This window comes from Aspergillus pseudotamarii (assembly GCF_009193445.1).
Source record: "Aspergillus pseudotamarii strain CBS 117625 unplaced genomic scaffold BDV38scaffold_50, whole genome shotgun sequence".
Classification (NCBI taxonomy): domain Eukaryota; kingdom Fungi; phylum Ascomycota; class Eurotiomycetes; order Eurotiales; family Aspergillaceae; genus Aspergillus; species Aspergillus pseudotamarii.
Window position 1 is genome coordinate 165,310 of NW_022475064.1, and position 22,982 is coordinate 188,291.

At 49.5% G+C, this 22,982-nt stretch overlaps 10 protein-coding genes across 10 annotated transcripts; 6 read left to right on the forward strand and 4 right to left on the reverse strand.

Annotated features, from left to right (window-relative positions):
• The first annotated feature begins 1,718 nt into the window (after positions 1 to 1,718).
• On the forward strand, positions 1,719 to 3,663 carry BDV38DRAFT_254167 (M48 family metallopeptidase). The gene is made up of 9 exons (XM_032055301.1): positions 1,719 to 2,256; positions 2,386 to 2,627; positions 2,695 to 2,935; positions 2,989 to 3,013; positions 3,062 to 3,107; positions 3,192 to 3,255; positions 3,313 to 3,344; positions 3,398 to 3,456; positions 3,517 to 3,663. Exons 1-9 carry the CDS (start codon positions 1,852 to 1,854, stop codon positions 3,555 to 3,557), a joined length of 1,155 nt encoding a protein of 384 aa, XP_031910834.1. The 5' UTR covers positions 1,719 to 1,851; the 3' UTR covers positions 3,558 to 3,663.
• Positions 3,664 to 3,774: 111 nt separating this feature from the next.
• Positions 3,775 to 5,926, forward strand: BDV38DRAFT_254170 (chaperonin-containing T-complex subunit CCT8). Its single transcript, XM_032055302.1, has 3 exons — positions 3,775 to 3,947; positions 4,073 to 4,443; positions 4,550 to 5,926. The coding sequence occupies exons 1-3, from the start codon at positions 3,889 to 3,891 to the stop codon at positions 5,824 to 5,826; spliced, it is 1,707 nt and encodes a 568-aa protein (XP_031910835.1). The 5' UTR covers positions 3,775 to 3,888; the 3' UTR covers positions 5,827 to 5,926.
• A 46-nt stretch (positions 5,927 to 5,972) lies between these two features.
• BDV38DRAFT_254172 (mitochondrial 54S ribosomal protein bL12m) lies at positions 5,973 to 7,406 on the forward strand. Its single transcript, XM_032055303.1, has 2 exons — positions 5,973 to 6,492; positions 6,644 to 7,406. Exons 1-2 carry the CDS (start codon positions 6,265 to 6,267, stop codon positions 6,968 to 6,970), a joined length of 555 nt encoding a protein of 184 aa, XP_031910836.1. The 5' UTR covers positions 5,973 to 6,264; the 3' UTR covers positions 6,971 to 7,406.
• A 198-nt stretch (positions 7,407 to 7,604) lies between these two features.
• Positions 7,605 to 9,337, forward strand: BDV38DRAFT_254175 (uncharacterized protein). Its single transcript, XM_032055304.1, has 2 exons — positions 7,605 to 8,141; positions 8,236 to 9,337. The coding sequence occupies exons 1-2, from the start codon at positions 7,691 to 7,693 to the stop codon at positions 9,255 to 9,257; spliced, it is 1,473 nt and encodes a 490-aa protein (XP_031910837.1). The 5' UTR covers positions 7,605 to 7,690; the 3' UTR covers positions 9,258 to 9,337.
• BDV38DRAFT_254176 (velvet factor family protein) lies at positions 9,329 to 11,565 on the reverse strand. The gene is made up of 3 exons (XM_032055305.1): positions 11,532 to 11,565; positions 10,795 to 11,285; positions 9,329 to 10,650 (listed from the first exon to the last, which is right to left on the reverse strand). The coding sequence occupies exons 2-3, from the start codon at positions 11,187 to 11,189 to the stop codon at positions 9,756 to 9,758; spliced, it is 1,290 nt and encodes a 429-aa protein (XP_031910838.1). The 5' UTR covers positions 11,190 to 11,285; positions 11,532 to 11,565; the 3' UTR covers positions 9,329 to 9,755.
• Positions 11,566 to 14,691: 3,126 nt separating this feature from the next.
• Positions 14,692 to 15,680, reverse strand: BDV38DRAFT_254181 (uncharacterized protein). Its single transcript, XM_032055306.1, has one exon. It carries the CDS (start codon positions 15,017 to 15,019, stop codon positions 14,747 to 14,749), a length of 273 nt encoding a protein of 90 aa, XP_031910839.1. The 5' UTR covers positions 15,020 to 15,680; the 3' UTR covers positions 14,692 to 14,746.
• Positions 15,681 to 16,182: 502 nt separating this feature from the next.
• Positions 16,183 to 18,548, reverse strand: BDV38DRAFT_254182 (uncharacterized protein). The gene has a single exon (XM_032055307.1). The coding sequence runs from the start codon at positions 18,215 to 18,217 to the stop codon at positions 16,607 to 16,609; it is 1,611 nt and encodes a 536-aa protein (XP_031910840.1). The 5' UTR covers positions 18,218 to 18,548; the 3' UTR covers positions 16,183 to 16,606.
• A 161-nt stretch (positions 18,549 to 18,709) lies between these two features.
• BDV38DRAFT_155024 (pre-mRNA-splicing factor SYF2) lies at positions 18,710 to 20,005 on the forward strand. Its single transcript, XM_032051694.1, has 3 exons — positions 18,710 to 19,102; positions 19,177 to 19,812; positions 19,869 to 20,005. The coding sequence occupies exons 1-3, from the start codon at positions 18,860 to 18,862 to the stop codon at positions 19,914 to 19,916; spliced, it is 927 nt and encodes a 308-aa protein (XP_031910841.1). The 5' UTR covers positions 18,710 to 18,859; the 3' UTR covers positions 19,917 to 20,005.
• Positions 20,006 to 20,094: 89 nt separating this feature from the next.
• Positions 20,095 to 21,163, reverse strand: horA (ubiquinone biosynthesis protein COQ11; the record flags this gene model as incomplete). The annotated part of the gene is made up of 4 exons (XM_032057655.1): positions 20,095 to 20,516; positions 20,582 to 20,922; positions 20,987 to 21,041; positions 21,118 to 21,163. The coding sequence occupies 4 exons, from the start codon at positions 21,161 to 21,163 to the stop codon at positions 20,095 to 20,097; spliced, it is 864 nt and encodes a 287-aa protein (XP_031910842.1).
• A 106-nt stretch (positions 21,164 to 21,269) lies between these two features.
• Positions 21,270 to 22,665, forward strand: yaf9 (YEATS domain-containing protein YAF9). Its single transcript, XM_032051695.1, has 3 exons — positions 21,270 to 21,540; positions 21,595 to 21,619; positions 21,698 to 22,665. The coding sequence occupies exons 1-3, from the start codon at positions 21,508 to 21,510 to the stop codon at positions 22,393 to 22,395; spliced, it is 756 nt and encodes a 251-aa protein (XP_031910843.1). The 5' UTR covers positions 21,270 to 21,507; the 3' UTR covers positions 22,396 to 22,665.
• The last annotated feature ends 317 nt before the right edge of the window (positions 22,666 to 22,982 follow it).

The following is a 22,982-nucleotide window of genomic DNA, read 5'->3' on the forward strand; positions in this document are numbered from 1 at the left end:
AGCAAGGAAGCAAGGTCCATGTCCGACAGGACCTGCATGGTATCTGCCTAGATGTAGCCGCTGAATCTGTTCAACGAGATTCGCCTATGTCCATGCAAAGTGAGCACGGCGAAACGATTCCTGTGTTTCTAGGCGGCTAATGATTGAACCATGTTGAATCATTGAAGAGGCTGAGGCGCTACAGAATTTCTACAGACCCATAGCTAGACTTCATACACTGGTCGTTTCAAGTTCATGGTTTATTGGCTATAGTTGATCGTGTTCTAGATGCCCGTACCGAGTTAGTTGTCACTGCGGCTCTTGCTCCCAGAATAGAGGCGCTTACAGTGCCCAACTCGGATTAAGTTCTCGGATAAGGCTTCTGGAATAGTTTGTTTCATGCTCTTTGAACGAGTATAGGACCATTGGATAAGAAGCGATGTTGGAGGTCGTTTCTGAAGCAATAGTACGAATCCATTTTCATCGGCCTAGCATGCCAACTCGGTGTACTAAATAAGGAAATTGTATGATTCTAGCCATGATCCCATGAACAGGTGGCTTTTGAATGGAGCTTGTTTTCTAAAAAATTAAGGTGGGACATATAGCCCAGGTTTTTTGTTGGGAAAGATTCCATTTTATCGTGGTCATGCCTGTGTAGAGCGGCAGGATCAAACTTCAGCAAACTGCGCTCAACAAATCTGCAAAGCTGCAGCTATTATGCGTGGCTTGGGATATGCCCAAATTGTAATGTTGGGAGTGCACCAAGCGAGACTGATGTCTGCTCGTACTTGTTGAATGAGATGTAGGCATGTTAGTTCTAATACGTTGAGCAGGATACAACTTAAGTAGTAAGTTCATGATACTCACGGTGTGGCCAACACAGTATAGTACATGCAGACCTATTTCTTGCTGTCAACTATTGACTTCCATTGATCGCCATGGTCGCCAATTTTGCATTGTTGCCCTGGCCCGGACAAGAGCTTGTGGAGACAAATGAATCTCACGATATAGAAATTATTACACGCTTCTCTGACCTTCTGTCATGTCTAACGTATATCTGGGCCATACTATGGGTACAAAGCATTGGTTTTTTTTAACGGGGTGGGGAGGCTTGCCTTGGGGCCTTGCAGCCTGTGTGTTACCTTGTGCTGGTTCAATCATTATGAGCAGTATATTGGGTTACATAGCTCGATCTAGGAGATGCCTCCATAATTTTAGGAATTATTAATGAGATCTCTATATCTTTTAGTTCCTAGGTCTTGGATACCAGTTCTGTGATCAAACTACGTTTAGGGTTAAACTCTTGTGATATCTCAAGCGGGATTTTGAAGAACCTGGGGTTCAGTGGGTCACAATTCACAGGATGGACTTAGGAGAAATATTTCCTACTTACAGGCATTCTCCGACTAGAAGCTATCGGTATATATGATGTCGAGCCATAAAAAAAAAAGAGGAAACAAATTCACTGATTTTTATGAGTTAACAAGAGGAGTAAACTTCAAATATATATCTACTAGGAATCAAAGCCGAAGCTACTCAAATCACCCGTTATGTTAATCACCGGCATTGACTTGTTTACAGGGCCCCCGATCATAGTGTCGATCTACTGAGAAGTAGGGGGGTTTTTTTTTATAGAAAGTCTTGTATATGAGGCTGACAATTATCTTCTACTACGTGTTATTTGTTGATGTCGAGGTGTAAATGATACCGCGCTGATTGGTCGTGCGACATGGGGAACCCAGGGATCCACTGATCTGTCGGGCCCAACTTGAATAGCTTCAGCCCGTCTATTCGGGCCGAGTTGGACAATAAATCTGCTCCTTTCTCTTTGATTACGAACTTCCCTCACTGTAAAATGCAAAAGGGTTCAAGATGTTACGCCTACCAATGAGATATACAATTTCTCGCAGCTTTCCCCGGTTATCGACCGTGTCATCTTCCTTATCTCTCCGTCGCATTCCGCCCTGTACCTCCAACTCCACGCCGCTGCCTCTTCCTCGATCCATCTCGACATGCCTCGCCCCCCGCAGCTGCGTCAGTCACTCGATACCCTTCTCTCATAAATTCCCACGCTCGTCCAGTTCGTTCCGTGGCCGACCATTTTCTAGCTCCGCAAAGCGAGGGTACCAGTATGGAGGGAACCAATATAGGCGATTCAATGACCCGAGACGCGAGCCGCTCTTCATTCGCTTGGTGAAGGATGCTAAACCGCACCACTTTGTCATAATAGGGCTGGGGATTAGTGGGTTCTACATATATAATACCGACACGGTAGAGGTGCGTCCCCGGTTGTGGACGCCATGCGACCGACAGCGTCACTTGCGCCAGTGGGGTTAGCATCGCACAGGACGCAAGGATGGCCTGACACTTTGTGTGCTTGTACCTGGTACTGATAACTTCGCTTAGATGACTGGTCGCCGACGGTTCAACTGCGTCTCTGCGCAACGGGAACTCGAGATGGGCAGACAGAGCTATCTGGAAGTCCTGAACGAAAACCGGGGAAGCATTCTTCCCGAGCACCATCCGCTTACCATGCAGGTGAATCGTGTTTTGCAGCGCTTGATTCCGCAGGCGCCGATTGAAGGTGCAGACTGGAGGGTCCACGTCATCAAGGATGATAGCATGCTCAACGCCTTTGTTCTTCCTGGGTAAGAACCTCTTACTTTGCTATTTCTTACCTCGTACTTGCTGTCGATATACTAATTAGTAGCCCAGCGGTAAGGTGTTTGTCTACACCGGTATCTTGCCTATATGCAAAGACGAGGATGGCTTAGCAGCCGTGCTAGGGCATGAGATTGCCCATGTGGTGGCCCATCATCCGGCGGAGCGCATGAGCAACAGCTTTATCACCATGGGAGCTGCCTTCCTTGTCTCACTACTGTTTGACATCTCTGGACACCTTCCCTCATTGCTTATGAACCTTGCCTATAGCCTGCCAAACTCACGAACCCAGGAGGTAAGTCTGTTATCGCCATTAGTTGGATGTGTGCTCAACTAATAACCTAACAGGCTGAAGCGGATGAGATCGGACTAAGTGCGTTCGTTGTCCAAATGTTGGCGCCGCAGAGCTAATACGTAACAGTGATGATGTCGAAAGCGTGTTTCAATCACGAGGCCGCAGTCGAATTGTGAGTTACGGGCAGCTCTTAAGATTTTACGACCGTCATGCAACCAAGGCTGTAGCTTGTATAGGTAAACTAACATACTCTTAGATGGGCACGCATGCAGGAAGCTGAGAAGGGAGCACCGCCACAATTCCTGTCAACACATCCCTCGGTATGTCCTTCAGAGAGCTAAAACCAATTTTCAGAACCTTTGCTGATATGTTCAAAGAGTTATAACCGCATGGAGGCGATCCGTGGATGGTAAGGTTGCCCTGAGTACTACTTCGACAGGAATGCTCTAACTTGACTCCTAGGTCCATTAAAGCTGAAGCAGCATATGAAGATAGTGGATGTCATGCCATTGGAGGCTTCAGTAAGACGCTATCATCCTCATTGTCCAATGCAGAATGGCTAATGATATTCCTATGTGCAGTGCCAGGATTCCGACAAGCCGCTTATCATGACCGCTGGTGACAGCTCTTATACGAGTGGGGATGGATACCCCAGTCCCAAGTAATCTCTTCTGTAAATTATTAGGATACACGACACTGTACCATGATAATATAACGACCAATTCTCATCTCAAATATATGAAATGTATAAAGACATTAGTCAGTGTCCCAAAAGGGAAATGCCCTAGGAGAGCCCCTCCGCGTGCAAACTAAACAAACATCCGCCGCCAGACCGTCTCGAAGCTCTCCGTCAAAAATTCCCAGAAACAGCTTCAGGACAGCGTTGTGGCTGATCTAATTTTCATCTTCCTCTTTTTTTAAGTACATAACTTGAGAGGAAGCCCCTTGTCATTATGTCGTTGTCTATGCCTGGTCCCTCCCAGGCCGGGCTTTTCAAGCCTGGCTATCAGAGGTAAGCGAAGCCCACTTGTGGAATGTTCCGCCCGATATCTTCTGAAACCAAGGCTCCAGTCGGGGAACCTGAGGGGAGTCGGATGGAGTCGTGTGTTGCTGGATAGCTAACTCTGGGACTTGCAGCCACGATGCCGAAGATGGCGCCGTTATTCGTAACATCGAAGCCTGCCAGGCTATCTCTCAGACCGTCCAAACATCGCTTGGTCCTTATGGCCGCAACAAGATCGTCATCAACCACCTGCAGAAGATGGTTCTTACTTCCGATGCCGCTACCATTCTGCGCGAGCTGGATGTCGTACATCCTGCCGCCAAGCTACTTGTCATGGCCAGTCAGCAGCAGGATGTGGAGATGGGTGACGGTACCAACCTGGTCATCATTCTGGCCGGAGAACTGTTGAAGAAGGCTGAGGAATTGATCCGTTTGGGATTGAAGACGAGCGACATCGTCCAGGGTTATGAGAAGGCACAAAACTTTGCCCTCAAGGTGCTAGAAGGTGGGTGTGCTCGTGTCTCCAATAGCTCATAGTTCTCTCAGGGGCTAGCATCCGTCGCAGTTCCTTTCTAAAGTTTTAGTTTACTGATCACTTGTCGAATGCGCAGACCTCGAAGTCGATCGCCTGAAGGAACTTCGCTCCCAGGAAGAGCTCGGCAAGGCTCTTCGTACTGTCGTTGCCAGCAAGCAGTCCGGAACAGAGGATACCTTGGCCTCGTTGGTTGCGGAAGCCGTGCTCGCTGTCCTGCCTAAGAACCCCGTTAATTTCAACGTCGACAACGTTCGTGTAGTGAAGATCATGGGTGGTAGCTTGGAGCAGTCTCGTGTGGTGAAGGGAATGGTTCTTGGCAGAGAACCTGATGGCACCATCAAGAAGGCTACCAAGGCTAAGGTCGGCGTGTTCAGCTGCCCCATCGACATTTCTCAGACCGAAACCAAGGGCACTGTGCTGCTGAAGAGCGCGGATGAGATGCTTAACTTCACCAAGGGTGAAGAGGAACGCCTCGAGACCGCCATTAAGGAGCTCTATGACTCCGGTGTTCGCGTCGTCGTGGCCGGTTCCTCCGTTGGTGACCTGGCTATGCACTACCTCAACCGCTTCAACATCCTTGTGATCAAGATCCTCTCCAAGTTCGAACTCCGCAGACTTTGCCGTGTCGTCGGCGCCACTCCTCTTGCCCGTCTAGGTGCCCCTATGCCCGACGAAATGGGTAGCATCGATGTCGTTGAGACCACCGAAATCGGCGGTGATCGTGTGACCGTCTTCCGTCAAGAGGAGGCCAACACTGTGACCCGCACAGCTACCATTGTTCTGCGTGGAGCGACACAAAACCACTTGGACGATGTCGAGCGTGCCATCGATGATGGTGTGAACGCAGTCAAGGCCATTACCAAGGACCCCCGTCTGGTTCCCGGCGCAGGCGCTACTGAAATCCAGCTCGTGGAGAAGATTTCTGCATTCGCCGACCGGACCCCTGGCTTGCCTCAGCATGCCATTCGTAAGTACGCGGAGGCTTTCGAGGTCATCCCCCGCACTCTTGCGGAGTCCGCTGGTCTCGATGCCACCGAGGTTCTTTCTCGTCTGTACACAGCCCACCACCGCGCTAGCACTGGTGCCGACGCTTCGTCAGAAGAGGAGTCGGGTAGCTCCGAGGAGGAGGAACCATACTGGACGACCGGTGTTGATCTGGAATCGAGTACCTCGGCTGGCACTCTGGACACCGTCGAGGAGGGTATTCTCGACCTGTTGGCTTCCAAGAGCTGGGCTATCCGCCTGGCCAGCGAGTCCGCGCGGACAGTCCTCAGCGTCGATCAGATCATCGTCGCTCGTCAAGCAGGTGGTCCCAAGCCACCCGGCCCCAACGCTAACTGGGATGAGGATTAAACATGAAGCATTACATATTTAATTGGGGTTAAAATAGGAATGTGATAGATACGATATCATGAAAAGTCCATTGCTCAAGGATTTTGACCTAAGCGTGTTGGTGAGAGTAGTGGTAATATTGGCTACTGTGTATAATGCGAGTCACACTTGACTATATTATCCTCTATCGTATGAAGTGTAGTATTTTCTAGATCCCTCTATATTAACCAGAAGCAGCTGTTGGGGTTGATGTTTACTAGCCTTGAAAGCGTTCCGGCGCATCGGACGGGCAGCTCACGTGACCGACGCCTGGATTTTCCGGACCGAAACTCGACTTTCTTTTTCAGTTCAAGACTTTCGGATAGCTCTCTGGTTCGGTTTGATTGAGCAGCGCCTGATTCTCTCCATCTCCTCAACGCTCGTCTGTCTCCTCTCCGGTCACATCCCTTCACAGCCATCATGTCAATTTCTTCGCAGGTCGCCGCCCGCTGCTGCAGGCAGATCGTCCGCCCATCCGCCGCTTCTTTGCGCCTCTCTTCCTCGACATATCTGTCTCAGCGGACACGGAGATGGCAGTCCACCGAGGCGGAGGCTGCTGCCCCTGTCAACCCTAAGATTAGCCAGATTGTTGACCAGATCAGCACATTGACACTTCTGGAGACCGCCGACCTCGTGGCCACCCTCAAGGTTCGTTCATTGTTTGTTTCTTTCCGCCTATCGCAAACCAATGCAGTGCAATGTTTTTGCTCGCGTGCACCTCCACCGGGGGGTAGTTGGATACATCGATGAGACCAATTGATGAGAACATTATGTACTGATGTCACTGTTCCCCCTGCAGTCCCGCCTCAACATCCCCGACCTCCCCGTTGGCGGTTTCGCCATGGCCGGCGGTGCTGCTCCCGCCGCTGCTCCCGCTGAGGAGGAAGAGGCTGCTCCTGCTGCCCAGGAGAAGACCCTCTTCAACCTGAAACTCGAGACCGTTGACGCCGCCTCCAAGGCTAAGGTCATCAAGGAGATCAAGTCTCTCCTCGGCCTGTCCCTGGTTGACAGCAAGAAGTTCGTCGAATCCGTGCCCAAGGTCCTGAAGGAGTCCGTGCCCAAGGAGGACGCCGAGAAGATCATCGAGACGCTCAAGGCCGTCGGTGCTAAGGCCGTCATGGAGTAAACGGGGAATAATAATTTCGATGAATTGATTTATACCTGGTGATTGCCTCTTTTCCTGGCTCTGCGAATCGGGGGCGACGGGGGATCAGGACGGCCGGGACGTTGTGATTGGACTGCATCATCGAGCTGGAGTTTTGTCTCTCACCACTTATTACTGTGTTTTTAGTGTTTTCTTTTCTCCGTCGTATATCTCTTGAAATGTTTCTGATATAACCGGAAAGCGGGAAAAAGGCGGCAAATGTACATTATCATCTCTTGATTTGGACAATTTGGATCCCTGATGGACGAACGATCTGTGTCTGTTCAACTCTTTCTTGCTGTCTATTGAGCTTTTCCACGACGGATGGACGATAGATATGCTGTTTTACTATTATGAAGTTAATCATGGGTTATTCGTTTATAGAAGATGCGTAGCGGTCCAATTGCAGGGAAACAATCACATCCCAAACAAGACTACCAAGATAAGTAAAATAACATAAATCTATTCTAGTATCTACTAATCGTTGTATTGCCAGTCCAAGTGGTAAGTACGTAAAAGTAAAGTCAAGTAAACAGCTCCGCTCCACCAAGAAATCTCTCCGCCAGTCCCATAAATCCATACATAACCTCCAACAGAAAACAAAAGAAAAATAAGAAAAGAAAGAACAACAAACCACCGCACTCCCTCTCCCTCTCCCAAACAACCCACCCACCCACACACATACTGACATACTCATACACAATGTCCCTCACAAGACCCCCAATCCCCCTCCGAAAATGCCCACGCCTCTTCCCCCGACCAATCCTCCGATCCCCCGTCACCACCAACCAACATCACCGCCAAACCACCCCAACAACAACACCAACCATCAAACAATTCCACACCACCCCAAAACCCAATGCCGCCCGCTCCCCGTCCGTCCGCCGTGCCGAAGCAGCCCAGAAACGCCCCCAACAACCCCGAATCGCAGCCACCTACACTGAAGACGGCCTCCTCAAGACCCCAGCACAAGGCGACCTTCCCCAGCGCCAGCGATTCCTCGACTCCGCGTCTAAAACCCTCCACGACGAAGCACGCAAATATGGTGGCGTCACCGTCGATTATCCTACGTTTGTTCGGATCGCGAAAGAGCTCTTTAATGTCGCGTATACCTATCCGCCGGCGGCGCATCTTGTTCAACGGATTGGGGGTGGTACGTTTTGTTTTCCATTCCCCATTATCCTAATATAATATACTATTTCCGTAAAGGAATTGAGCTAACATGTCCCACGGTGGGGGAAATATAGATATAGACGAGGTCTTCAAGATAGGCTACCACATTGGCACAAACGACATGAGCTTCAAGGAATGGGTACTAGCAGCGTGCAGTCTTGCCGGGGCGCGAGGACCCGTATTATACCAGACTGCGCGATACCTAGCCATAACAGCACGACGGGGCACGGAAGTGCGGCAAACGGCTGTGCTGGACAAGCTGGAGGAAATCGGACACACGAGTAACGATCCCCGGGCGCTGCAGCTTCTTGCGCAGGTGCAGGGCCGGCGGGGGAAATATACCCAGGCCTTGGAACTTATGGAGGCGGTGTTGGCGCGGATCCATCCGTCGAAGAAGGCGCCTAGCGGGGCGGAACATTCATATCTGATTTCGGAGGTTATGGAAACGCCGTGGCGGGTATATGCGGGGTTGAAGGAGAAGGTGGGCGATCCGATGGGAGCAGATGAGGTGATGCGTCGCGCGGCGCTGGAGTATGAGGATCCGAGGGCGTTGCAGGATTATGCGAGTTTGTTGATGCGGGAGATGGATTTGGAGGGCTATGAGGAGTGTATGAGTAAGGCGGCTAGTTCGGGGGATGCGATGGCTTGTCTGAAACTGGCGAACTTTTACTATCTCACGTCGAAGGGGTGGTTTCCTCGACGAGGGGTCAAGGTGTCGGAGGGGGATAATGCGAAGGCGACCCCAAAGGCGACCCGAACGGTTGATCCGGCCAAGCCGGTTGAGGAGAAGAAGCCCGGCGCGCTGGGGAGGTTCTTTTCGTTCCTTTCTGCGGACGTCAAGTCGCATGCCGAGTACCGGAAGTTGGCGGTGGATTGGTACGAGCTGGCGGTTAAGCATGGAGGCTCACGGGCTGCGTTGCTGCTCGCTATTATCGAGCGTGAGGATGGGAATTATGAGGCGGCGTGGGAGCTCTTCCGGTCCTCGCGGACTGACGATGCGAAGGAGTTTATGCCGACGTCCCAGGATGAGCTTGTGAAGGCCTGGCGGGATGCGACGTTTCGGCCTGAGGTGCCGCTTCAGTTGCTTGATCTTTGATGGAGCTATATCTATAGCTGGATGGTCCGCTGAAGGATGATGATGTGTGGTTTGTTTACTGTGTGTTTGGTTGATTCCCGTGTACTATATATACGCTGTACCACAATATCAATTCGCTATGATTGTATTGTTTCATAGAATGTTCGAACCCAGGACAGAAATAGGAAGGACTCCCGTTATTATACGGCGAGTACGCTACAAACGGATGAACTTGCTTGGCCAGAAATGGACTCGGATACTACACGCGTCGGGTTCTTGGTCTTAGGTCTGCCGTAGGTTTGTATTTTAGCACCATGACAAGTCCTTCATACTGAGTGGAGCCGTGATCAGGTTCATATGCCTTGAAAGGCGACCTTGTCATAAACCTTCATTAAAATCGTTATGGTATTCGTTTAGAAAGAGGCGCAGTGCCAGCGTTCCGGTTGCTCTGAGATATCGCAACGCTGCTAAAAGTGGCCCAATGACGAAGTGTTCTTTTATGAACGGCCCGTACTAGAGTCATCGCTTCCTTCCCTTGCCCTTCCCCTCGCCCCTTGTTTTTAGTTCGATAAATCCGAGCTCTTTGAGTCCCTCCGCGAGAGGGGATGAGTCTCTCATCCCGGGGAAGTCCTTAGCTGGATACACCTGGAATGGTTTCGACCACACCTCCGCGAGGATAGGCATATGCTGACCGGTATCCTCCACATGGCCCCAGTTCATGAGCCGAAATTGCAGGCGATACAATCCAGCTTTGCTAATGGAAAGGTCTGAGAATATGAAAAATGTCGCCGGTTGTTGAGTTCGTTCCGATTCTCCAGGAATCCTCTGCCTCATACAATCCTCACTAGTGGGGTGGGCAGGTGCTGTCGCAGGGTCCGGGTCGGCATCGACATAGAAGGGAGAGACAAATGTCTTTCCGGAAAGCAAAGGCGTTGATTGACCTGGGCTCGCGGTGGATCCAAGGCGGCTTTCCTGAACGAAACCCCCTCTCTCCCTATCCAATGAGCCTTGCTGGGACGATGTCTCCACAGGGAATAGAATGCAACCAACTGCAAATCTTGGATCCTGCAAGATATCCTTCTCTTGGTCTGACACAGGGTCGAAGTCAGTTAGGAGCAATTGGATGATGGGTGGAGGATCAACAGGTCGCCGATCTCTATTACTAAAACCGCACGCTCTTGCCGCCACTGGTTGCTGTCGAATATGTAAATGATAACGGGAAGCTGTTGAAGGCCGCCGCGGGGGTGGTGATGGTGAATGGTGAAGCAATTTCTCGAAGCCTGAGGGTACGCCGGACGTTGTCTGACGCGGAGGTTGCTGCGCCGAATACTTCGGCGTAGGGTTGGTGGTGAACATTGCCGAGCTCTTATCAGAGTGAACGGGGCTTGGAAACGTCGTGGAGGAACTACTATACCTGATCGGATCGAGTTAGAACATCGTGGAAGAATGCATCATAAGGCCCCCCTAGAACAGATTCATTCCCTTTTGGAATGAGTCCAGGTCGATCCAGAAGCAAGAACAGAAGCGACAGTCGCAGGCCAAGGAAAGGGAGAGTTACAGAGATTCCAGGTCGTTTGTCCGCCCCGTGGACCCTATAGAGCCACGGCCTTGGCTTGATGTTTCATTGTAGGAACTTGATGGCCCACTATAGTCAACGTTCTTCGAGATGCTGCAACGCTGCGCTGAGTACGGAGCAAGAGGCCCACTCGTGCTTGAGGAGACACTATATCGGTGCTCCGCGCTATCCCGCCTTGCTCCTTCGAATACAAACCTAGGCTGAGTTGAGCCTTGACTGTCTGGAAATAGAAACCGTGGAGGTTCCTGAGTCGAATATGCGGGATTTGGAATTGCTGCTAATCCTCTTCTTGCATCGTCACCGGCACGAGTGCTCGTATCGAGGTACCGGCTGTCGGCAAGGGAGTGTGTCCATTGTGGTAATGGCGTATTCGACATCTATGCAGACGTATACAATATTTGGTAGGTTATCGCCTATGGTGTCCTTCCACTTTGTCTGGTATTGGCAAACGTCGGGCGGCGAACTCCCGATTTCTGCAAAGCGGGTATCAGTCAGAATAACAGAGAAAATGGCGACCTTTGTTATCGTGAGCGTTATAAGAGGTGATATAACACCGGTCTTTATAGAGACAATTGACGAGGAATTGACGATGCAACAAAACGGGACGGCCAGATGCCATATACACAAATCCAGTAAACAGACAACTGCGACTGGGAACCAACAACACGACGGTTTGAACTCCGTCGCAAAAGAACAAAGACGTGAGGATGACTACCCACCGGGGGCCGACTACTTGAGTGTATCAAGAAGGCTGATATGAGTAACGTGCGTCAGTTAGCCCGATTTAATTTGCAAGGCAGAACAACAAGGCAGCTGCACGAGGGGCACGAAGAAAAAGAAAGAAATTAGGAAAAAGAAAAGCGCGAAGTACCGTCCAAACAGAATGGATGATTGCCGGTACAACTCACACTAAGGAATGGCAATACCAATGTACAAAAACAAAATAAAAAAAAACTTAAGTGTGTGCAACAGAACGTCTGATGACCAATTTCAGTCCTGGAAAAAGAGAACAGAAGATTCACAACGGTCATACCAACCTTGGGATCCGACAATATGCCACCCTTACTGACTCTATACCAATCTGTAACCGTGCAGAGGAAATAGCGGATATGGGGAGTCGGACTGGGGATGCTTTTGTGAGGACGGGTGCGTGCCCACTGTGTATGTGTGTGGCATTGACGAGCGAATCTAACCCTGCTGCGGCGTTGCGTGCCTGACAGGATTCTAGTAAGAATATCCCCGAATCAATTCCCCCGGTTCGTTGATAAATAAATAGATAAAGAAAAAAGAACAAGAACAAGAAAAAGAAAAGAAAAAAAAAGGGGCCAATAATTATAACAGCGACAAAGGGTGTTCTCCTCTGGCCGCAGTTCTCTTTCGCTATCACCAGTTGAAGCTTCTATGGAAGAAAATGACGATAGAGGTGAAATCGTCGGCAAATGATGAGGAAGCACGAAGTGGGCCAATGACAGATGGGCTAAGTCTCGAGCGCGGTCAGTTTAGATGGTATATCAGTCAGAAGAAACATTTACTAAGTCCATTTCGCGGCGTTAGTCCCTTGCAATGACGCTACTAATCAAGAGCCGGGTTGGTGGTGGGTGGGTAAATAGATTCCAAATTCGGGCCAGGGGCGATCATGTACTGGCTGAGAAGACACTTTGTTGAGGGTCTCCAGTTAGGAGCGCCGACAGACTGTGACATGACCAATCATGATCTGGGATTCTTGGTCTGCAATAAGTCCAGTATCCTGGTTTCAAGGAAGGTAGATTGTGTTGGCCCATCCCTCTCAGCACCCCATAATTTCTTTTCGTATTGTATCTCTCAGACAACGAGGATGTTCTCCCTGATGCTGAGCTAGTCGGGCCACAAATGCATAGGCGATCATGAAATTAAGGGGATTCAATCTAGATTGAAAGTGCAAGTGCAGGAATCCCCATCCAAATTATCAGGCGACCTGGTGACGAGCGTAGGTCAATCGCGACGAACTCCAACAGAAGCCATATCCCTCATGTGCTCCACTTGACCCCAAGTATTTAGATCATGGTGGAATGACCCAATTCTATGGCTACTAGTATCACCTACCAGGATCGCTGTCCCGCTAGTGACTGCAGCTTGTTCAGATCATGCAGTGACACGGAACCTCGAAGAGTATACTGTGTATATACAGATTTGTGGGGATCTAAGCATCAGACCCGCAGTCTTGGTGTAGGTGTAGGGGGACAATACACAGTAATGTCGATAGCTAGAGAGAATTCCCTAGTCTTGCCGAGGGTTCAAACTTTCAACTGACTGTGTTAAGTCGCGGGAATCCACAGTGGCTCTCCGAACATTCGGCATGTCAGTCGTCCAATGAGAAGATGAATACAGAGACAACGCGGCGAATCCCGTCATGTCCACTGATGTGCAGGGTTGTTGACCGCAATGTGAACAGGTGTACCTGTCAAGTGTTTACTGCAATAACCCTTCTTCCCATTACCTGGTAGATCTGGGTCGCCCAACTTGCAGGGTAATGGCTACTCTCCCAGTTCAACATGAGCTATAGTGCAAAGTTTGGAAAATCAAACCGCATCAAAGACCTGGCCGTGGTGTGGACAAATATTGAATAGCCCGACAGCCATTTCTGTTAGTAACCTAAAACTTACTCAAGTTGGACGGCATATACAATTCTCCGTGATAATCCCCAGGTAGCAAACACCAACCGAGTAAAGCTGGAGGGAGCAGGAAAAAGAAAATCCCCCAGTATACGTTGGCTTGGCAAAGTTGGTCAATGGTCCGCTGCTCTATCCTTAGTGGTCTGATCCGACCGATTCCCTGCTCCAGTCGCTGTGGCTAACATCCTTATGATGTGGGGATCATAACAGCGGTCACCACCGCCACATTGCCATGCGTTCTCAGCTGAGGTTTCTGTATGGACTCCTCCATACAGGAGTCCCTGCGAGTGGATGCTGCATGTGCCCTAGGTCAAAACAGGGGCGCTACCTGTGCATTAGCATTGCAACCGTTCTTAGTGAGAAAGCCACACTGCATGTGAGGTTCCCTGGCCGGCGATGACGAGTTATGTGTCACACTTTTGACCAAACTTCGGACTCTTACAGTGGCATGGATCGTGGGAGTGTGGGACGCGAGCGAAAGTAAACTCATCATAACTCGTAAATGAAATTTGATGTGGCGCAGTTCTGTGTGACGCCTCATAGATATCCCTGCAGACTAAGATAGCGTCGGTCCTGTTCCGCAATCCATATCCTAGAACGACTAGTGGATCGACCAGAGAAGCGTGGCTTCAACCTGCGCGTACTAACGTTGTAGATGAATCACAATTTAGCCTTTACAATTTTCAAATCTGTGTCCCTACAAGGCAGGAATACATCATTATATGCACGGATGTTCGCCTCATAGAACGGTCGATGTTGTAGTCGCGCTATACGTTAGAGTTAGATAGGTCTTGCCTTCTCGACCAGGTATAAATCAGCTTACATGGGTAGACAGTATTGAGAATACTATTGAGGAGAAGTGGGGATGCAACCAATAGGCAAATGTCTAGCTCTCAACGTTGGAATCCAACGGACGACTAAGAGACGAGAATGAAGCCATCCCCACCGGGCCGAGCCCAAAAAAGCAGGCTAAGGATGCCATCCAATCACAAAAGCCAAAAAGGGCTAGAGATGATGGCAAGTCGACGCGTCCACTTAGTTACTATACTAGTAGTGAGTAGAAACAGAGGAGGTAAAGGAAAGGGAATCCGAAAGAAACCATGGGTGGTCAAGTGACTTGACCCAGAATGTCGGGATGATCACGGGTTGGTAAGCCCTTTCAACAATTATCTACGATTGTACGGACAGGGCCCTCTGGTTGCCGTGGACTACAGGGTCCCGTTGGTGTCTTCTCTCTGGTATTAACTTGTTCAAGCAGATATCTCGGGCTAATACTACCATTTCTATAATCCTTTGCATCCAGTACTGAGTATGTACATAGTACGCCCTACTTGAGCAAGCTCTGCAAGAAACACAGTCTTCCACAGATACCCACTTTTCACGGCGCACTTAACTAGGAAGCAGAGCAGGAAACTAATTGATTGCTGGGCGTCTCCCTGCTGCACTAGGCTTCCTTCGCATGGATTTACTCCTTCCAGTACTAGTAATGGAGTCCTTTGATTCGGTTTAGTCTGACAAGAGACAAATAAGAAGGGCCACCCAGATGCAGAGCGCATTAACCTTTCACTAGGTGAAGACAGGGAGGCTCATGAACCAATAGTGTCGAGAAATTGAGGTGACAATCGGGAAAGACTACGTGCACTCATTCCTTTTCCAACATTCACTCCAGTAGGGGTAACATGGCGCTCAGGGCTGTGCCTAGGGCCGAATAGACGTTATTAGAGTACAAGCCCGCAACGCTGGCATTCTGTATCTGTGTCAGGGAGGTACTCGATTCCCCGTGCGGAAGGCACGTAAATGGACCGGACAAAGAAGGGGCTTCGGGCATTTTATGGTTCAACCCAAGGCTCATAACTCACTGAGCGTAGTCCAATGTGTTAGTAGCAAATGGGCCGCCAAGGTGCTGCTATACAGCCTCCCGTTCCTTGTCGGGCGTGTCCCGTCACGTTTTAGCCTGCAGGACTAAATCTATTGATTTCCAGGTTTTCAAGTGCTTTTAACATGCGTATCGACCCACAGGTATGGATGGTGATGTCCGTAATTAGTCTACAAATCCTACTCTGTCCGCCACCTGCAGAGCACAGGGCAACAAAACGCTGTGGGCCCCCCCTGTTCTTGCAGAGGTCTATGCTCACTCGGGATCTAAAGGACGTAGCGGGGGTAATATGAGGTCACTGACCTGCTGATAATGTATATTTTATATGTATGTGAGCTCGGACTTCTTCGGCCTTTCTTCCCTACTGGATAATATCGCAATTTTCGCTGGATTAGGATTTAGGGAATAAATCTCGAAGACGTCGGAATCGAACCTTCCTTGACCGCATCTTGGACTCCTTCACGGTCTAGCGCCACCCAGAATGGCTAAAGGAACAAAATCCCAGTATATACTTACATTGCATAAGTTGATCTAGTGGAAAAGATCAACCGTACTCTCCATTACAAGTCTGCCCCGGATCTAGCAAGTTGCCATAAAGGCCATTTTGGTCTTACTGCGTTTCAGATGGGTAGGTACATTGAACGGAAAATCCGCTTCAAGAATGCTATTTTACATTCAAGACCAGATGTCATTTACTGCAAGTTTAGCTCCGGCGTTGCTGACCGTGCTGGCACGCAACCCATCTGGTAGATAACACCGATACACACGTAAATTGGCCTTATTTCACAATACCACCTGGGCATGTAATTGTGTTATTTTCTGGCGGTATATACGAGAGAAGAGAGTCAATCCACTCTGTCGACATCAGAAGGCTCCCGGGTATCATTACGGAAATAAGAAAAGAAAAGAAGGTCGAGAAGGGAGATATCCCGCCAAGAGAGGTACGGAAACCCCATGGTAATGAATGGGCCGAGATTGTCCGGCCCGAAAATTCGCATGTATTATCCATTCTGTAACCCTCCGAGCGAGTAGAAAAGTCAGGATATTTCCACGACGCTCTGTGCGGTTACCCAGCCGCAATCCTAACTGCGCCCGCAGATGCCGCAGCCTCGCAGGAGATCTAAGTCGCCACTTCCTGGCTGGCTGATATTGGGTTTACTAGTCCATTAGTTTCCGAATCTTAGACGGTCTATGGGGCTGTAGTCGAGGCCTGTGCGTTTCTCATATCTCATATGGCATACTATCAAGTACGGACGAATGCGTTAGATTAGCCCGTTTCGAATACGAGATCTGGCCCTGGGTCTGCATTCACACAGTACATTGGATAAGAATGTCCAAATGGGAGATTAATGTCCTTCTGTTCCGGTAAATCATTTCCAGGTGAGATCCTCAGAACTGCATCGAGGCCAAACGATGGGTTTGGAACGATCCACTGTTTCTCAGCATCTAGAGCTCCACGGCTTTTCCCCACAAAAATGGCAAGGAATCGACCAAAAGCACGGTCCCAAGTCACGATGTGGCCTGTCTCTTCCCAGCTTTGGGCCGCTTCTGAGGAATTGCCTTGGGCCGGTTTGGGTCTCGCGACCAGGTAGCCAAGCTGCATCAAATGTAGGCAACATTCAGTCACTAGAGATACCCCATGCCTGTGTGGTCTGACTCGAAGGAATCCCAAAGTGGCGGGAGACCACGCTTCAAACTGATCATTTCCCACAGGCAGAGAGCCGTTTGGCAATTCAATCGGAGATCGCTGAGGAAACCAAGCGAATTCATAAGGTACAGCATCCCCATACGGTATGAGGACGCGAATTTGATCCCCTTCAAATTCGTCCAAAAGGTTAGCGACCCTTCCTAAATCCAGTATCGATTTTGAGCATCCGAGTGCTTCAATCTCCGCGATTAGGCGCATATTGCTATCATACCCTGCACTGTCGCCATCAATTGTCAGGAGTGGTTGTTTGGAACTGATGTAGAGCGGATTAGAGATGCTAGTATGGACCGATTTCTGTCTATTCCAAGTAATTCCGAGTCTCTTCTCCATATCTTCTAGTTGAGCTTCAAGGATACTGGGGTATTCCTTCCCCGCAAGCTGCGGAATTGCATGGGCCACACTTTCGGCTGCAAGGAGACTTCCTAAACCCTCGAAGTCAGATAGACCTGGAAGGTTACCATTGGCGCATTTTGATATCTGTCTGAGATAAGTTACAGCCTTTCTATAGCTTCCAACATCGATAAGAGCTTTCACACAGCCATAAGCCGACTGGAAAGAGTGAGGTGAATCAGGGTGTAATCTTTTCGTCGTTCGATTCCATATGTCTTGTAATGCTCTGTCGCTCCCCAGTCTTGCGAGCAACGACAAATACGGCCCAACGGATTCAGTTGAATCTTGATGGTCGGCCCAACACATCACACTGTGTAAATTGTGCTCTGAAAAGCCCCCATCAACACTTTCTCCCGTAACTACACTTCGCATCTCACTGGTATCATGATCTGGCTCCTGAAATGGCAAAAGTTGGAGAGAAATGAGAAGAGCGTCCACAAGGGGAGCGCACGACTCTAGATCCAGCCGCGGGGGACCGAGGGAAATATAGCCTTCGAGATACCGTTTCAGAGCTGATGCCGAGAACGCAAGACAAGAATAGTACATTCCTATAACAAATAGTGAAGGCGATACGGGCGCTCTTAGTTTCTCCAACCTTGTGAGAATCCCGTTAATGGTGGAGAGTATTTCTCCGTAAGAATCCGAGCGCTGACAGCGTTCCAATGCCTGGGCTAAGAACCTACAATGCCCTGTTTGCAAAAACATCCCACCCAGTGGATCGTTGACATTTCTTTCAATCAATGAACGCAGGTGGTTAAGGTTCTGTATATCTTTTTTCATACCTTGTAACACCTCTGTCTTACAGGGAGCTGCGGTTCTTTGTCGGAGAGAGCTCCACAGCGGTGGAGGAGGTGCGGTGTTTAAAGGCCATTGCTCTGAGAAGAGTTCCTCTAGATGTCTATCCTGGGATGTTTTCGGAAGTACTCCATTATGAACCGGCTCTGTACTCCCCGTCAAGGCAAATCGTAATAGCTGAGACGGCGTGGGTTTGGTGAGTGACTCTAGAACACCCCGTTTGGCATTGCCCGAGACATGTCGAAGAGACGATTGCGACAGAGGGAGCCGGGAACGCAGTTGTCGCCTTGGCCCTAGCCACAAGCGATAATCTAAGCGTTTGGACATTCGTCACATCTAATGCCCAATGGGAACCTTTAGAGTCGCACCCGTTGTAGAACATCATCTTGGTGAAGCATATGACTATCCTGGGGTCCAGAGCACGGGCGGTAAAAGAGGCGGTGAGAAGAGTAATCGTAACGGTCGAGATCGTGAATCTCGCGCTTCCCTTCCGCTACTCTTCAATCTCCCATCTTATCTCCGATTATCTACAACCAGAGAGACGTCAACTTGAAACTGAAGGACTTCGAATAATTTATCGCCGCTTGTATCATCCGACACTAATCGCTGCGTTGGTGTTATATCATCATGCCGACTGAGCACAGCACTGAACAACCTGCGTCAAAAGTTTCCGACGACAATGAGCCCGTTTCTATCACAGCTAAGGAGCAAAATAACGCCGCTGAAGATTCCACTGCTAGCCAAAAAGAATCTCAAGGCGCAGAATCTTCAGGCAGTTTATCGAAGGTAGTGGAAACCGTGAAAGAAGACGATACGGCCACAAAAGCGCGCCAAAGACAGGAAAGATTCAAAGCCCTTCAAGCCCGTGCAGTAGGTTTTTCTTTCTCTTTCTTCCTCGTCTTTGTTCCCTAGGATATCTCTTTCCCAAGCTCATTGTTATGTAGAAATCCGCAACCGAGCGCAACTTGAAGGAAACGGCAGCCGAGACACAGCGTCTAGCAACCGATCCATCGCTGCTTTCGTCATTGTCTCGTAAGCATGCGTTTGCGTCACACAACCTACTTAAAGCCGATACGGAAGCCGCCGGTGAAGATTTCGAACGGAAACGCGCCTGGGATTGGACAGTCGACGAATCCGAGAGGTGGGATAAGCGAATGGAGAAAAAACAACGCCATCGCGATGATGTCGCTTTCCAGGATTATACGCAAGATGCACGCAAAGTCTACAAGAGACAACTGCGCGAGATACAGCCAGACTTAGAAGCTTACGAGCGAGAGAAGTTGGCAGCTATTGAGAGGGCTGCTGCTAATGGCGACTTGGAAATTGTAGAAACCAATGATGGTGAAATGATTGCAGTCGATAAGAATGGCTCTTTCTATTCCACTGCTGATACAGTAGGCTTCACTGAGAATAAGCCTGATCGAGCCGCTGTCGATAAATTGGTAGGAGACCTCAGGAAAGCAGAAGAAGTTCGACTCAAGAAACGGAGAGAACGCCGTGGCGAAGAGGACGCCGATGTCACCTACATCAACGAAAAGAACAAGCAATTTAACCAGAAGCTGGCGCGCTTCTATAACAAGGTATGCCTATAACCTAGTCACTGGTTGACCAAGATCGCTGGCTAATCGTTAATTAGTACACTACGGAAATTCGTGACAGCTTCGAACGTGGTACCATGATCTGATAGGAATACATGAGACTATATCTATAATACAGCGCAGGGCTTGTCGATCAGCGTCCAGCCATGTTTTAGGGCTATCAGGCCTACAAGCTAAAAGTGGACATTCACCCAGGCTACCACCTGACAGTCTGGAGAAGTAACCAGGAGCTGGTGTTACTTTTTTTCTTTTCCAGAGTTGAACTCATAGCATGCTTTTTCTCCAAGCGCTCGTGGCCAGAGCTTCGATTTTCTTTGTTCCTACAGCACCACGCACAGACTCGTCCTCCATCGCCTCAACCACGGCCTCGCCTACCATGTCCACCTGAAAAGGTTTGGTCACCATTGTGCCGAGAAAGTCGAGTCTATTGCCCAAAAGCTCATTGAACTGAGACCCGATGAAGCCTCCAAGTGCTATTGGCAATGTAAACTTTCTGCTGGAGTCGTACATAAATGGGGCTCGAATGAAGATACTCCGCAATTCCGGGATTTTCGTTGATATGGTTGTTTCAGCTTCCCGTTTGGTTGTGATATATCTGCTCGGAAGTACAGGCGCTCCTGCTGCGGCGGAAATGAATACAAAAGTCGGCACATGCTCGTTGGAAGTCTCTTGGGCTAGGGCAATCGCTGTGTCCCACTCAGTCAGCATTGTCTTCACTCGGCGCCTAAAATACTGTATAGCATATACGGACCAGAATCTCTGTTCATGAGCTCATAAGTCAATTGTCCATCTCTTTCCTTTGCCTTCAATGGTTCGCCTTCCTGCCTTTGTAGGGGATTTTGGCTGCCCAGTTTCGAGGAACTGAAGGCCCTTTGTAGGCCACTAATGATGGGCTCCCTTCCTTGCACCACGCCTTTGTAGTCGGCCTCAAGGAGAATGCCCATGGTGTGTACAACAGCAGTAGCACCGCTCAAGAAAGGCTTGTAGGTCTCCGGTTTCAGCATATCTGCTCTAGCCCATTCTACGGAGCCCGCCCAACTCGGACGTTCGGGCGAACTCGAAATCGCATCCCATCGTGGTTCTCCGGACCGGCTGCGACAAGAAAGTATGAATTTCGACGAACAGTCTGGATCGGTGTTATCGGAAGAGCTCGTACCTGAGAGAAGTTACCGACCAGCCTCTGGCTACGGCCGACCTGCATATCCTCGAGCCTGCAAACAAAATAACAGGACAGTCAGTTATCTATAAGAAATCTAAGCCGACACTGCGGTAGAAAAGTATACCAACCTAGAAAACCGTTTCCGCCCGCAACCACTACCCTTTTCGTAGCCATTTTCCGCGTTTGTCGCTGTCTGATTGACCCAAAAAAAATTGCAGCGACAAGAAAAACAAGTGTAAATTAGAATTATGCCCAGTGGATCATTGCGGGCGCATCTGGCCTGATCTTCGGAGCTTCCAAGCTCTGGAACCACCGCTTCCGACGACACCCCATCGTCATGCTTCCTACCGCGCTGTCACGTGCAGCTGGCAATTTCCGCGGTGATTTCGCGACAAGAGTAGATAAGATCTAGGCACTCGAGCGCACCTCTATACTTCACCAATCTAATTTTCCCTTTTTTTTTCTATTACATTAGCTTATTCTTCAAGGCGATCACATTTCAAAAATCAAATTTTACAATGCCTTCCGCAACAGCCACGAAGCGCGTGAGGGTAAGTAACGGCCATGGTCCAAAGGAAACTACAAGCTAAAGATTACACCTACAGGGTGTCTCCATCTTTAGGCCCTTTGGTACGTCCATTTTAACAGCCGATCACATCCAAGCAAGACGACATTATCATCGATAGAACGTACTCTAACCATCCCTAGTATTCGGCAGCGAAGCCAAACCCTTCGACCCAGCCAAGAAACCCCCCAACGCCCCCGCCGACCACACGCATCAATGGCGCGTCTACGTAAAAGGCGTCAACGACGAAGACATCTCCTACTGGCTGAAAAAAGTCCAATTCAAGCTCCACGAGACATACGCCCAGAACATTCGTACCATCGAACAGCCTCCATTCGAGGTAACGGAGACAGGATGGGGTGAATTTGAAATCCAAATTAAACTCTACTTCGTACCCGAATCGATGGAGAAGCCTCAAACTCTTTGGCATAGTCTCAAGTTGCATCCGTACGGGCCAGATGCGGAAGCCATGAAGGAGCGACGGGACCAAGTTATCAGCCAGAATTATGAGGAGATAGTCTTCAACGAACCTGTGGAGCAATTTCATGATCTGCTTACTGGGGGTGCTGCGTCAGCGCAACCGCAGAAAGGAAAGGGGGGGAAGAACACTAAACAAAGCGGTCAGCGGAATGTCAGGACGGCAGAGATCCCTCAGAATGACTCTCCGGGTAACCCTTATAGTAAAGCAACCGAGAACAAGGAATTGGATCGCTTGGGGGAGGCTAGCAGGACGGTCGAGCAGATGATCAAGGAGGAGAAGGAGCGACTTATCGAGCGTGAGAAGAGGCTAGCTGAACTGCGCGAGAGCGAAGGAGTGTCTGCGAACACGAAGAAGCGTTAAAATTCGCGTCTCCATTGAATGTCATACTAAAAGACACTCACTCCCCTTCCGCGTCATGCCGCGTCTCCGAGATACTTCGCTCGCTAAGCAATACGATGCACATACGTTGATTGGAGCGCTACCTATGCTCGTCAGTCACTAGCTTGGCGAAGACACGATCAGACGTAACCGCCTACAGCCAGGGAAACTGAGCTCCCTAAACCCATACTGGTGGACCAAAACTGGGTTTCTTATACCCAAACATTCTCCTAGAAGGATCACATCCTTCATTTCCTGTATAGGAACAACCAGAAGAGCTTACACCGTTCACTGAACCTACTACAGAAATGGCCTAGATGACCTAATGAATTGAATAGCTTAATCTCATCTTCAAGAAGCTGCAGTAATCGCTCCGTTAAAATGCTCGTATAATCCATAATCAATTCAGTTATGGAATTAGTCCCACACTATCCCACCGCTTACTATTGATTAATCGTAAGCATTGATCGTTATCGGTTATGTCAGAGACTCCACAACCCTAAGTGTGAGTGAATTCCGTCCTCAACATCCGTATCCGCCTCCGTCTCCGGGCCCGAAGATAACCATGG

What these genes read in the sequence shown, in the direction of transcription:
- BDV38DRAFT_254172 (XM_032055303.1), top strand. Translation starts at nt 6,265, where the DNA reads ATGTCAATTTCTTCGCAGGTCGCCGCCCGCTGCTGCAGGCAGATCGTC. An exon ending in ACCTCGTGGCCACCCTCAAG is followed by an intron (nt 6,493 to 6,643) that starts GTTCGTTCATTG and finishes TTCCCCCTGCAG; the next exon opens with TCCCGCCTCAACATCCCCGA.
- BDV38DRAFT_254175 (XM_032055304.1), top strand. Translation starts at nt 7,691, where the DNA reads ATGTCCCTCACAAGACCCCCAATCCCCCTCCGAAAATGCCCACGCCTC. An exon ending in TGTTCAACGGATTGGGGGTG is followed by an intron (nt 8,142 to 8,235) that starts GTACGTTTTGTT and finishes GGGGAAATATAG; the next exon opens with ATATAGACGAGGTCTTCAAG.
- BDV38DRAFT_254176 (XM_032055305.1), bottom strand. Translation starts at nt 11,189, where the DNA reads ATGTCGAATACGCCATTACCACAATGGACACACTCCCTTGCCGACAGC. An exon ending in ACAAACGACCTGGAATCTCT is followed by an intron (nt 10,651 to 10,794) that starts GTAACTCTCCCT and finishes CGATCCGATCAG; the next exon opens with GTATAGTAGTTCCTCCACGA.
- BDV38DRAFT_254182 (XM_032055307.1), bottom strand. Translation starts at nt 18,217, where the DNA reads ATGAAAAAAGATATACAGAACCTTAACCACCTGCGTTCATTGATTGAA.
- BDV38DRAFT_254170 (XM_032055302.1), top strand. Translation starts at nt 3,889, where the DNA reads ATGTCGTTGTCTATGCCTGGTCCCTCCCAGGCCGGGCTTTTCAAGCCT. An exon ending in TTCAAGCCTGGCTATCAGAG is followed by an intron (nt 3,948 to 4,072) that starts GTAAGCGAAGCC and finishes TGGGACTTGCAG; the next exon opens with CCACGATGCCGAAGATGGCG. An exon ending in TGCCCTCAAGGTGCTAGAAG is followed by an intron (nt 4,444 to 4,549) that starts GTGGGTGTGCTC and finishes TCGAATGCGCAG; the next exon opens with ACCTCGAAGTCGATCGCCTG.
- yaf9 (XM_032051695.1), top strand. Translation starts at nt 21,508, where the DNA reads ATGCCTTCCGCAACAGCCACGAAGCGCGTGAGG. An exon ending in CAGCCACGAAGCGCGTGAGG is followed by an intron (nt 21,541 to 21,594) that starts GTAAGTAACGGC and finishes TTACACCTACAG; the next exon opens with GGTGTCTCCATCTTTAGGCC. An exon ending in CTCCATCTTTAGGCCCTTTG is followed by an intron (nt 21,620 to 21,697) that starts GTACGTCCATTT and finishes AACCATCCCTAG; the next exon opens with TATTCGGCAGCGAAGCCAAA.
- BDV38DRAFT_155024 (XM_032051694.1), top strand. Translation starts at nt 18,860, where the DNA reads ATGCCGACTGAGCACAGCACTGAACAACCTGCGTCAAAAGTTTCCGAC. An exon ending in AAGCCCTTCAAGCCCGTGCA is followed by an intron (nt 19,103 to 19,176) that starts GTAGGTTTTTCT and finishes ATTGTTATGTAG; the next exon opens with AAATCCGCAACCGAGCGCAA. An exon ending in TGGCGCGCTTCTATAACAAG is followed by an intron (nt 19,813 to 19,868) that starts GTATGCCTATAA and finishes ATCGTTAATTAG; the next exon opens with TACACTACGGAAATTCGTGA.
- BDV38DRAFT_254181 (XM_032055306.1), bottom strand. Translation starts at nt 15,019, where the DNA reads ATGCGCTCTGCATCTGGGTGGCCCTTCTTATTTGTCTCTTGTCAGACT.
- BDV38DRAFT_254167 (XM_032055301.1), top strand. Translation starts at nt 1,852, where the DNA reads ATGTTACGCCTACCAATGAGATATACAATTTCTCGCAGCTTTCCCCGG. An exon ending in ATAATACCGACACGGTAGAG is followed by an intron (nt 2,257 to 2,385) that starts GTGCGTCCCCGG and finishes AACTTCGCTTAG; the next exon opens with ATGACTGGTCGCCGACGGTT. An exon ending in AACGCCTTTGTTCTTCCTGG is followed by an intron (nt 2,628 to 2,694) that starts GTAAGAACCTCT and finishes TTAGTAGCCCAG; the next exon opens with CGGTAAGGTGTTTGTCTACA.